The 13,977-nt window shown below is 35.0% G+C and overlaps 1 protein-coding gene across 1 annotated transcript; it reads right to left on the minus strand.

Annotated features, from left to right (window-relative positions):
- Positions 1 to 6,004: 6,004 nt before the first annotated feature.
- LOC149251364 (serine/threonine-protein kinase-like protein At3g51990) lies at positions 6,005 to 8,859 on the minus strand. Its single transcript, XM_089459374.1, is given in 3 exon segments — positions 6,005 to 6,729; positions 6,731 to 8,202; positions 8,520 to 8,859. Coding segments are annotated over 2 exon segments (1,557 nt in total). The 5' UTR covers positions 8,177 to 8,202; positions 8,520 to 8,859; the 3' UTR covers positions 6,005 to 6,618.
- Between the last annotated feature and the right edge of the window lie 5,118 nt (positions 8,860 to 13,977).

Raw genomic sequence — 13,977 nt, forward strand, 5'->3', positions numbered from 1 at the left:
TAGACTCGCCAAGTGGCATAGTGGCCATGTGAGCACCACGTCGGGTGCCATGTGGTAGGTCAGATGATGTGGCAATGCCTAATAGGCCAATTTTTAATCAGTCGTATCTCTTGATCAGAGAATCGAATTGAAGCAAATTTTATATCTTTAGAAAGGTCTCGATGAGACCAATGCAACAATGTCATCCATTTCAAATTTCAAGGAAGTTGAGAAGACTGAAAATTTTGGACCCCATTTCCATAACTAGACCTTGGAGATTAGGTGAGCATGGTAACTACCTCCTAATCCTTAGTTGGGGTTGGTATTAGTAGGGAGTCTGTTATAGTGATTTATATGCATGTTGGTTATGAGGTTTAAATATCATGGTCGATGTGAAGGATATGTATCCCTTATATGAAAAGGAATGTGATTCCTATAATTGCTACAAGAATGTTGTATTTTTGTATAATTTCTTGAAGAATGGTGTAATTTTTGTGTGTACAATGTGAACATGAATATTTGTATTCTTTTCATTAAATTGATGAGTACGATTTGTTGGCCCCTTTGCTATTAATATGCTTTGTATAGTTGAGCTATTATAAGCTAAAAAGAAATGAAACACATCTATATGTTGTGGTTGGGAGGCAAGATTGAATTCCTATGATTCTAAGAAGTGCACTCAAATCGTATGTACTCTATGTATTTTATTGGGTAAGTAATAGCCTGAGTTTTGTTGTCATCCCAACAAATTCTAGGAGTAAGCTCATATCTGTGCTTCAGATTAGTTGATAGAGTGAGTGCATCACTGGATGGCTTCCATGCTCAAGGGGCACTGGAAAGGGTTTGTGAGATAAACGGATTTCAATTCTTGATCTCGTAGATGGCAAGTTTTATCCCTTCGTAGACAGTCGAATTAGGTATGGTTTGGGCTTGTGTGAAATCTTTAAGAGATTTGAAAACTTTTTCTAAGCATAAGAACTCACAAAACACGCTGAAATCCACTCGTGGAACCTGCCACGTCGGGGGTCAGGCAAGTCGGTCGAAAGGCGAAACTTGGGTGAGTTTGCCCCTGAGTAAGTAATGTGTCGGATAAGGTAGGGTCAACCTCCAAGTCGGGAGACTAGGCCAATCAAGCTAGTCGGGGTCGGGGACTCTGATGTAAGTAGTTGGCAACTTACGAAGAAGGGTTGATCGTCGACCATGAAGGCTGAAGCGCTTTCCACGTAGACTTGCCAAGTGGCATAGTGGCCATGTGGGCACCACGTGGGGTGCCACATGGTAGGTCAGATGACGTGGCAATGCCTAATAGGCCAATTTTTAATCGATCGTACCTCTTGATCCGAGAATCGGATTAAAGCAAATTTTATATCATTGGAAAGGTCTCGATGAGACCAATGCAACAATGTCATCCATTTCAAATTTTGAGGAAGTTGAGAAGATTGAAAATTTTGGACCCCATTTCCATAACTAGACCTTGGAGATTGGGTCAGCTTGGTAAATGCCTCCTTCTAATCCTTAGCTGGGGTTGGTATTAGTAGGGGGTATGTTATAGCTGAGGTAGATGCATTTTTTTCTCAAATTGAGAAACATGTTTCTTTGATAGCTTGCATGGAAAGCTTCGTAGGCAGTAGCATATGGCATATTGATTTTGGAACATCCTTCCATATGACCGAGAACAAGGAATATTTCAGCCACCTGAAGGAGATGGACATGCAGTTTCATACTGAGCTAGGAGATGATGGCAAGTACATGACTAGGGGAGTTGGTACTGTCAATTTTGAAAGCGAGTCATGTAACTCTCTCCATCTCAAAAATGTCCTCAATGTTCCAGGCTTGACGAAGAATTTTGTCTCAATGGCTACCCTAGAGGACAAGATTTATGATGTCATATTCAGCAAAGGTAAGTCTTACCTCAAGCACTTAGCTTATGGATGTGTGAAGCAAATGGGTGTGAGGATGAAGAATTTGTACAAGTTGCAGGTTGAGACAAGCACATCTTGAGCAGCAAGGCAAGAAGTGAGGTTTGAGGAGAGTGGAGCTCTGAGGGAGTCCTTAAAGCGAGCAAGTTAGAGTACCTAAGGAGGAGCTACTTGCTCCCAAGCAGGAGCCTCGGCCAGTTTTACATATTGAGTCTCAATCAAGTGACAAGAGGGTCGCTCAGGAGGAGAGACTAGGACAAGTGGAGGCAGCCACTCAGTCAATTACTCCCAATACAGGGAGAGTTTTAGCCAGGTGGGCAAACGAGTTGTTTAGAGAGGATCAATAGAGGGCTGGACCTCCCAATACCACACTTAGGCAAAGCAAACAGCCACAGAGGTACACCGATTATATGGCACTAATGACTGAATTGATAGACTCAGAGCTTTCTTGTTATGAGGAGGAAACCTCTCAATAGGTTTGGCAAGATGCCATGGTGGAGGAAGCTTCCTCCATCGTGAAGAACGACATCTGGGAGATTGTGCTGCACCCAAAGAGAAAATCGATAGTAGGCTCATGATGGGTGTACAAGGTGAAGTATGGAGCATATGGGGGTGTGGAGAAGTACAAGGCCAATGTCTTGGATGCGGGAATAGTGTCAATTGCTAAGAGGGAACAGGTGGCAAGGAAGAATGATTCTTCAGGTACTGCATGCTCGAATTGGGTCTATAAAGAGGAGGACAAAGGCACAAGAAATCATAAGTTTTGTAAACAAGATTTGTGAGACAATACAGCTCATGCATTTGTGAGATTCAGATCATCCTTGATTGTGGAGAGCACAAAGAGCTTGCGTCCTGAGAAATAAATCACACGTGCGCAAGGATTTAGGAGATTGATTGTGCGCAGATTTAAGGAAGCTTGCGTCCTAAAAAATAGGAGCCATGTTATAATTGGAAACTAGGGCCAAATTCAACCTTAGGACAACTCATTTGATGGAGATGAAGATTGCATTAAATTCCTCTTTTAGAGAGGACCAAAATTGATATAAAGATCATCTAATTTGGAAAAGCAGAAATGTGATTTTGAACTTATGCCCACACATGTGCAAATTGTCAAGGTCGGCCACATCATCATGTGGGCTCAGAAAGCCCAATGGATGTGTCATTTCACCCTCAATGACTTGTATAAATACAATTGACCTTTCACCTCATTTGGCATCTTCTTCACTCACACATTCTCTCTCCTTCTCTCATTGGTTCGTACTACATTGGGCACTCTTCTCTCTCACACGTGTGGATCAAGAAGGACAAATTTTAGAAGTTGAATTACAGGGCCGAAATTACAAAGTTGACTACAGTTTAACCAGCATTGACTAGCACCTTCTTGGCATCATTTGACTTCGATCTTTTGGGGATATTTCTGTCTCAGTAGGCCGTAGCTTTTGGCACAAAAAGCAAGGTTTTCTGAGCACTTTGACCACAGACCAAATTGCAGGTTGACTGCAAATATCAAGACAGCAGTTTGACCGAGTTTGACTGTTGACTTTGTCACTATTTTGGGCTAACTTTGACCTCCTAATGAGGTCGATTTTGACTAGGGAAGACCGGGCTGTTTTGAGGACATTCTATTGCTCATTTGACCAGCGTTGACTTTCTAGTTAGGGCTGAAGTTTGACTACAATTGACTACAGAAATTGACAGGGTTGTTTTGACTTTGAATTGGGCAAGTCAATTTGAATTTTGTACTCTCTCTCTCTCTAATGAACATTTTGATATAATAATAAGAAGAATTGATCAAATGGTTTTCACCATCTTGGGGTTTTTCCCTGGCATCCGCCAAATCCAGTGTCCTCTTGTCTTGGCTTGTCTATCTACTTTTATTGTCAATGTGATTAATGATTAATGTGATTGCTACTGGAAATCTAAATTGGAAATTATTATTGGGTTGCTTAAGGAACATTAAAGTAATTGTGCTAAGCATAGAACATACCATTGTTAACTAAATTTAACAAGCCACAAGTGCGCTAATAAATAGGAGACTTGTGGAGATTTGTGCAAGAGAATAGGAGCAACAAATGCGCTAGGAAATAGGGAGTTGTGCGCAAGGAAATAGGAGCTCCTTGTGCTCTAGGAAATAGGAGAAGTGCACAAGGAAATAAGGGCTCTAGTGTGGAAGGAAGGGAGAGTTCGAATCAAGCAAGATGCAGGTAAGTCTAGGAGCCAGCAGGGGAACAAATGTGTGCTAGAAAGTCGAGAACAAGTAGTGATCAAGGCAAGTCGAGATCAATTGTATTCGCTGAGATTAGTGAGAAGAAGCAAAACGCTTTCTCAGAGACAGTTCAGGGTTGCGGGGGAGCCCCCCTCCCCCCCAAATCCGCTCTTGAAGCGCACTCCGAGCAGGGAGTGGGAGGGCATCAAGAGGACCGAGGAGCGCGCTCCCGCCAAAAAAAAAAATGCTCCCTGGCTTTTTCGCAAAAGAAAATCACAAAGATGTTCCAAATGCAATTTTGTTCAAAAAAACAAGAGTTTTTTAGTGGGGCAACCTAATGTTCAAAACTATGACCCTATTATTGATATGCAATTCATGGTAATGTTAAAATTCTTAAAGTAAAAGTGACATTCTCCTTTATCTTTCATTTTCATCCTTTTACTTAAATTTTTAACATTACCATAAAATAACTCAGAATGTTTGAGTGGTTCGACCTCATTGGATTCCATAAGAGGAAAGTAGAATTTTAGATCTCACTCAAAATCCAACAAACTTATCAATTTTTCAGGATTTCAAGATTGGGGGGATTGCAATGTTTCCATTGGATTTTGTCATGTACTAGGGTATAAAACTCGTATTTAATCAAGAGCACCAAGCCCTCTATGCACCTTGATGTTAGTGACATTGGTTGTCAAACTCCTCTATCATGACCCTATTAAAAATGTACCCATCGCTCAAACAAAATCTTAACTTGTCATGCTACATTTTTTCTATCTTATGTTAATGCTTAGAGGGTGATATTAATGACAAAGATCCCAAGATAGCCAATGAAATTGATGATATGTAGGTATTTGTTGTAGCATGAATTTTTTGGATGCTAGAGGCCATCTAGAGCCTATTTGTTGATGTATTCTCGGTTCAAAGATGGATTGCACTCAATGCTATTTTGGTTATGTGCTTACATGCTATATACATTATAAATGAGAACCTGTAACTTGTGGACATGTGGTTGATGAAGATTATAACTTCTAGATGATTATGTTATATCGTTCGATCCATGTTTTTATGTTTTTTATATCTAATTCATCATTCTACATGCTTTTGTTGACATATATGCATCAAAATATATAAAAATTCGCTCCCAACCCGGGAACTTTTGAAAATGTCGCACCCCGCTCCCGCTTCCCGCTTCTGCTCCCACTCCCAAGCAGCATTGAGACAGATTGCTTTGTAATAGATCCAGCTGCTCAAAAACAATCAATAAAATACCACAACAAAGATAGCAGGTTTTCCCTTTTGGGTTTCCTAGTTAAACAAGCATATCAAATTGTGTTATTGTGTTTTTATCTCTGCTGTTTATTTCGCTGCTTCTAAATTGTTAAGAAACTATGTATCTTGGTGAAAGTAAATTTGGTTTCAGTTTTCAGTTGCCTTGTTTTCAGTTATTTATCCAAGTAGTTGCAGAGTTTCATGGAAATTTAAGAGTCCACAGTTTTAAAGTGTCTATAACATACCAACAAAGCAGTTTTTAGACTGTTATGACTAAAAGGAAGAAAAACCCAAGACAGTTGACAACAGGCAAAACTTGCTCCTGTCATTATATGTTTTATACTATCCAGCACGCTTATATGAATTTGCTATAACAGTACAACAAAAGGCCCTGCTTGAAGTACCATTGCATTAGTTTATAATATATATACAAAATTAATCTAGCATAAGCTGTATAGACAACATAACAACAGGTACGGCTAACAAAAATAGCAATTTTAAGTTCTTACTTCTGGGCAGATGCTGTCAGTAAACAGTTTAACATCATATTCAACCTTATTTCAAAACACAGACATCACACAAAAAAGATGGTGTCACATTTTCCAGTTATATTAGAGTACTCATAAAAAACTTAAAAAGGAAAGAGAAAATCAACGAAGGTGATCAACGAAATTAAGTATCTGTATTACAGAGCATCCCTTTCAGTCGCATTAAAAGATAATCTGGGCAGCCAGAAATCATAAATCATAAATCTTTTGAGACTTGTTATAGCTTTCTAGATATAATGACACTATAAGTAGAACTATTGTATTACATTTTAAGGGACTTGTTCAAAATAAGGTGAATGAGCATGCTCTCACTCTTAATATTAGAAGCAAAATAAGAAAATGCATCAATCAGATAAACTCGACTTACTTGAATCGACTCATTTAACAGATATACAAGCCTTTGTAGCACTCAAAGTATAACAAATACATATGTAGCAGCCGAATCATAAAATGGTCATGGGCTAATGCAGCAACAAATCAATCAGATAATGAAAAAAGAGTGAATGAGAGATAATCCAAGATTCTCATTTTGAATTTTTTTGGCTTCTGTGGAAATAACTGAATTTACAGAAAGCACTACAATAAAGAACAGAAAAAATATCGGCAGTCTTGATAAGTTCTCATTGCACTTTACCAAATCTAAGCCTTGCACTAAAGCTTCTTCTGTTCCTTTGAAACTCAAGCCATTCAAGGCCTGCTAGCTGGTATCCTCAAAGATGTTAAAATTTGTTACCTGAGGTATTTGCTTGTAATGCAAGGTATGATCTCTGCGAAAGCGTGATTTTCTTACATTTCCCACAAGAATGATTTCGCGCAATTTGTCCTACAGCATTTTTGCAATGGTCACCAAAGACTGGTGTAGGGTCAGACCTGAATGCTGATGATGTAGGTGAGTTTCTAACAAGCATTGCCTGTCTCAATGTAACACTGGGCACCCTCACAGATGAGCTTCCAGCCTTTGAAAGAACCTGCCTATCTATTTTTTTGGTTTCGGAGCTTTCTGTTGTTTCATTGAACAAATCAACCAAAATTCTCCCACTTCCACGTCTTGCAACACCACTGCCAGTTTTACAAAACTCTTTACCAACATCTAATCTGGTATCCTCATCTGAGACTCTTGTACTCCTAGAGGGTCCTTTGCCCGAAGACTTCAAGCTCCTTGAGAACTCATTCAAACTTTCACTTCTATCAGAAGGCTTCATTTGTCCCGCCACATAATTTTTATCACTTCTTTCTGTTAACTGAGGCTTGCCCTCCCTGGTAGGTTTCTTCTTTTGTCTTTTGAGGCCATTCCAAATGGGTAGGGGAATACTCCGACTTACTTGTTTAAGCCCCTCCACAACTTCGTTCATGGAAGGTCTCCTCTCCTCGGTGGATCTGATACATCGAGCCGCAATAACAGCCATCTGCTTTACTGTGTTTAGATTCTTTGGCGGACTCAGCCTGGGATCATATAATTCAAGTATCTTGTTCTGCCTGATCAATGGCATTGCCCAGTCAACAATGGAAGGTGGGCTGTACTGAACATCAATGGCATTTCTGCCACTTATTATCTCCAAAAGAAGAATTCCAAAGCTGAAGACATCATTTTTAGTACTAAGGTTCCCAGGCGTGATGTAACCCGGATCCAAGTACCCTATCGTACCAGCAGGGGGTGTTGAATTAAGCTTAATATCCTCAACGTGGCCCCTCAGAGCAAGACCAAAATCGCCAAGCCTTGCATTCCAGTTTGCATCAATTAAAACATTTGAGGACTTGATGTCTCGGTGAATTACAGGTGGGCTTGCACTATGCAATGTTAATATAGCCTTAGCAATCTGCAAAGACAAGTGAACTCTTCTAGGCCAACTGGGTGATTGAGGATCAGAGTGCAAAATATCATGGAGAGTCCCATTGGACATAAACTCTACCACTAAGAGCCGTTCCTTTGTATCATGACTGAAACCTATTAAATTAACAAGCCTTGGACTGTGTAGTTTAGATAGGATTTCAATCTCATTCTCAACTGCACTGTCATCTTGTAAAATCCGGAGTCCAGATGAAGGTTTTTTGATAGCTACAAGAGAACCATCTCCTAAAACACCCTTATACACACAACCATGGCTGCCTTTTCCCAACAGACTTTCCCCTGCAAATCCTCCAGTGGCAACCACCAAGTCTTTATACTGAAACTGCTGAACTTTGGAAGGCTTCTCCTTCTTGTACGACTCACATATTATCACTGCAGAATCAGCTCTACATGATAGATATCCCATTACAAGATCCTCTAAATTGCACCCCCCTACCAATGAATTAATTGAACCAGGTATTACTGTGACTGTTTAATTTCTATGTATGTATGTATGTATTATTTCAACACTCAAGTTCCAGCTCAAAATCGAAATCGAATCTCGATCTCGTTTATTTAAGCATTGCTAAAAGAGGCCAGAGGGCTCATTGAAGGACACGATAAGCGAAACTAGTCCCTTCCCATAGATCTCTAGAAATATAGAGAATTTTTTATATAAGAAAGCCTAGTTTATGCAAAACAGCTATAATCTTGCCTTGCAGCCTACCAGTTAGTTTTTACAGAAATTTATTATTGATGAATAGAAATACCTCATATCAGTCTCATCCTCGTTGGAAAGCTCCCGCTGCGCCCAATCTGACCCACTTCTGGAAACTCAAACTGAAACTGAACTGGATCCTATATCTATCTCATTTCTCTCCCTTCCCAAAAGGAGATCATCTGAGCCTCTGGTACATTCCCATTCTCATTCCCATTCCCGCCCTCGCTCGTTGGGTACCTAACTCGCATTCATTCGTTCCTTGTGGTAGCGGGTCAAGAGGATCTATAAATCGACCTCGAATGCTTACTGCTTTTGGTACCAAAGTTTTTGGAGAATTGAAAAAGAGGAAGGAGTGAGATATGGAGTCTCCAGGTAGGTCCAATACTGTATGGTGGTCTCCACTTTCCTCATGTCATGTCATTGGCCTCCCCTCGTTGAGCGGCATATTCTCTCCCACAATTATTTGAATGAATGGTTGCTTTACCGCTGTTTACTTTAATCAATACATTTTATTTTGGTTTTAACTTTACCTTTTAGTTTATTAAATGTTTTCGTCGTAAGCTTTGTGTCTCTATTGAATTGGTTCTGCATAAATAAATAGAACATAAACCTGAATTTATATTATCAATTTATTTATTTTTTTTTTTTTTTTTGGGGGTCTATTCGAGATATATATGTTTTACAGTTATTTTATTTAAGATATAGATATTTTTATATGAAAGTTTAAAGTACATTTATCAATATAAAAAATGCATTTTTAATAATATATCAAATTATTATCATTTATTTATTAAATTTTAATAATTTGATTAAAAAATATTTTTTTAAATGTATACCAGGGGTATTTAGGGTAATTATTAATATTTTTATGGGGTTGTCTATTGAGGCCATAAATACAAACAAAAAATTATTTTTAATAGTGTTTGAATTTTTTTTTATGGTGGAAATGGATTCAGCACCGTCAAAAATCCGTTGCACACCCAAAATCTTGAAGTTTGACAACTGTAAACCAGATTTTCTAAAATATCTCCCTGAATTTTCACTATTTTCTGAACAAAATTGTGATTTCCATAAATAGTCTCATTTTTATTAAACCCCAATTACTTTTTAAAAATATAAATGAGAGTTATTTCATAATTAATAAAATAGTAAACTTTAGTTAAATCACATATACAAATATTAAAATTGTGAAATTCAATTAAATTAAATATTAAAAAAATAATAATAATAAAAAAATTTGGTTGATTAAAAAAATAATAATAATAAATAATTTATTTTAATTAAAATAAATATTTTTTGGGTAATTTATTTAGCAAATGTTCTATATGTAATTATATTCGTAGTTGACGAAATTGACCCAATATCAAGTATATATAAGATTGACTCAATATCACATTTAGTTTACCAACAGATGAAATGGCACCTTAGTTTAACTCGTACACTAAATAAACCTTTTCTAGTACTTTATCTTGTCAATATTTTCTAGTACTTTATCTTGTCAATATTGCCCAAAAGATTTTTAAGAACCATAAATTTAAGTTATTTAATATGCAAAATTCAAATGCCTCAAGATTTTTTTTTATAGTATTTAATACATTCACCCATTTAAAAATGCATTAACAAAAAATCATAATGAGCTAAAAATTATATTTCCAAGAAAACCATTTCATCTAATACTCTCTCTTTAAAAAAACCAAAAAAAATTAAATAATTTATTTGTAATTAAATTAAATATTACATTTTAATTTAATATCTCTAAATGAATATTTTTATCTATATTTTCAATTAACAATTAGTTAGAATTATTTATATCAAATTTAAAATCAATTTAATGTGATTTTAATTCACATTAAAAATAAAAGTCTAATTTGACTTTGTAATTTTTATTAACAATTAGTTAGAATTATTTATATCAAATTTAAAATCAATTTAATGTGATTTTAATTCACATTAAAAATAAAAGTCTAATTTGACTTTGTAATTTTTATTAAAGTTTAATGTGACTTTGTAATTTTTGGGGGGTTTATTCAAGATATATATTTCACTGTTCTTTTATTTACGATATATATATTTTTATATGAAAAATTAAAAGAAATTTATCAACTAAAAAATATACTCTTAATAATATATAAAATTATTATCATTTATTTATTAAGTTTGAATATTTTTATTAAAAAAAATGCATATGAAGGTTATCTAGGGATAATTATTAATATTTTTATGGAGTTATTAATAGAGATTAATAGAGGTCACAAATACGCACGAAATTTTATTTTTGGTCCCAATGATCATAGGAGGGTTTGAACTTTTTGTAAAGTTATTTTTGGTCGCGAATTTTTTTCAAAAAATCTGATAATAATAAGAGTGTTTGAATTTTTTGTTTAAATGGATTCAACACCATCAAAAACTCATACACCAAAAATTATATTTTGTCCCGATGCTGATCATTGGAGTGTGTTTTTTTCTTTTTTTTGTAAATGCATTTAACGCCGTCAAAAGCCCGTTGGACACCCAAAATCTTGAAGTTTGACATTGTATCCCAAATTTTCCAAAATTGTTGATGTAGTTTGGCAAAAATCATGTCAAAATTTCCACTATTTTGTGAGCGAATTTGTGGCCTCGATAAACTACTCTTATTTTTGTTAAACCGGAATTACTTTAAAAAAAGGTAGATGAGAGTTATTTCATAATTAATAAAATGGTAAATTTTAGTTAAATCACATATAAAAATATTAAAATGGTGAAATTTGGTTAAATTAAATATAAAATTTAAAACTTGGTTGATTAAAATAATTAATTAACAAATAATTTACTTTAATTAAAATAATTAATTTTTTTGGGTAATTCATTTAGTAAAGTATATAAATGTTTTATGTGTAATTATAGTGGTAATTGACAAAATTGACCCAATATCAAGTAAATACAAGATTGACTCAATATCATGCCTAGTTTAACGAATAGATGAAATGGCACCTGTAAGTGTAACTGTAGACTAAATAGCCTTTTTCTAAGTACTTTATCTTGGCAATATGGCCAAAATTTAGTACAAATTTTTAAGAATCATAAATTTAAGTTGTTTAATGAATATTTAGAGATTTTTTATGTAAATTTATTCACCCATTCAAAAATATATTTTAAATAACAAAAAATCATAAATGATATGAAATTGTATTTCCAAACAAAACTTTTGACCTAATACTCTCTCTAAAAAATAAAATCAAAAAAAATTATAAATAATTTATTTACAATTAAATTAAATACTAAATTTTAATTTAATATCTCTAATTTAATATTTTCCATATTTTCAATTAATAATGAGTTAAAGTTATTTCTCTCAAATTTAAATTCAAATTCGATGAGTTCTCATCATAAATTTTACACTGATGCCAGCAACACGCGGGCACATAACGCAAAGTAATTTGTGAGGCAAAGGCCTAACCAATCCGTAAACTAAAATCCTAAAACAAATATCGGTTAATATTATTAAGTGAAAGTCAATAATGAAATAGATTAAATAAATATACACCTAAATAGCAAACAATGAATATACACCTAAATAGAGAGAATACGATGGATTTTGAGTATAATATATGTTCCTTCTCGCATACTTTTCAAAGGGTAGGTCATGGTAGGGAAAAGAAACCATCAAATTGGATATTAATGTATAATCACTCCATTATCATTATGACTTTTTATTAATTTTTTAATTTATTGACAAAGACCTGAGTTTTTTAAATTAGATAATAATGTATAATCACATCAGTTATCATTATGGTTTTTTATGAATTTCTTTATTTTGATTGGACAACCGTTAGTTAATAAGAAGCAAGCACAATGTGATGTCATAGATTGCTTTTTTGAAAAATGGAGTTAAGTTTAATTTGTTTTGTGTTATATATTATTGTTATAATATAAGTTTTAGATTATTATTTATGTTAATATTAAAAATTATGTTTATTTTAGTTGGTTAAGAAAAATAATTGTTATTGTTTTTATAATATTAAGGCCTAACAAATTTCTTATTTTTATTAATAAGAAGGATAAGGTGTTGGGCTATATAGGAAAAAAGGTGTTAATATTGAAAAAAAAATATTTCTAATATCATATTGTTAAGAATGTGATTAACAATAAATGACATGGGAAGATCCAAATTTATACAATATTATAACTAGCACATCCATATGAAGAATATCTTATTCTTGCCTACAAGAAGGGTAAGGTGCTTGGTTACATGGGAAAAAAATTGTTAATGTTGAAAAAATTATATAACAATAAATGGCATGGGAAGATCCAAATTTATGCAATATTATAACTAGCGTAGCATAATTAAATGGTTGGTAAACGTTAATAAGCATCAATCCAACTAGCATAGCCATATCAAGAATATCTTACCCTTCCCTACGAGAAAGGTAGGGTGTTTGGTTACATGGAAAAAAATTGTTAATGTTGAAAAAATTATACCTCTAATGTCATAATGTTTAGGGTGTGATTAACAATAATTGACATGGCCAGACCCAAATTTATGCAATATTATAACTAGTGCATCCATATAAATTAAATGGTTGGTAAATGTCAATAGGCATCAATCCATGACAAGCACCAATCCATGATAAGCATCAAGACACCTATGAAACCGGATTCGTCATAAACCCCTGTCGTGCCTCGAATCCCACAAATCAAACACAATTTGTTGGGACACGTGTCATCTGAGCGTGTTCAAGTGTGCCCGACTTGTGGGATTTGATGGATACGCGAATCCCGTCAGTGTGTCCCAATTTAGGGACATGTGTCCCCTGGAAAGTCATGTTGCACGGCCCATAAATCTCGGTTTGGGCTCATTTCTCCCTCATTCTTTTGTGTCTCTCTTGTTGTGGGTGTATGAGAGCAACTAGCAAAGGGTTTGGGAGCATTTTGGAGGTGATTCAAGCAACAGGTAAGTGTATTTTGCTTCTATTTTTTTGCATTTTTATTATAGCAGTTTTCATGTGCATTTTTTTACAAGTTTGTGCATTTTTTTCTTTATTTTTTTACAGCATTCATGGCTCAATCAAGGGCAGCGGGGAAGGGGCAAAGGAAGGGGAAGAATGTCCCCATTGGTGATGCCCCTCTTGTTACAATTTCATCAAGGTCTATAAGTGTTCCCTCTATTGGAAGTGGGGTTGCAACAACAGTTCAAATATTGAGGGAAGAATGAATTTAGAAAGACAGCAGGCTCAAGAAAACAAATATCCCTTGTGCAAGTATGTCACAAGAGATCATGGGCCAGGCAGCAAGTTGAAGGGAAGAGGCAATGTTGCGTGGAAATGCAACTATTGCAACAATCATTTCAAGAGAACTTATTACCGTGTGAAAGGTCATTTATTGGCTTTACCAGGTTGCGAAATTGGAACATGTACATAGGTGTCTTTAGCTAAGAGGAAATAAATGGAAAAATAAGCCAATGTTGGTGCGGCAAGGGTAGTTGCATCATCTAAAAAAAACAAGAATGATATTCCCCTTCCATTATT

Source organism: Pinus tabuliformis, chromosome 7, assembly GCF_031772625.1.
Source record: "Pinus tabuliformis cultivar Carrire ecotype Pingquan chromosome 7, CPIR1, whole genome shotgun sequence".
Lineage (NCBI taxonomy): Eukaryota > Viridiplantae > Streptophyta > Pinopsida > Pinales > Pinaceae > Pinus > Pinus tabuliformis.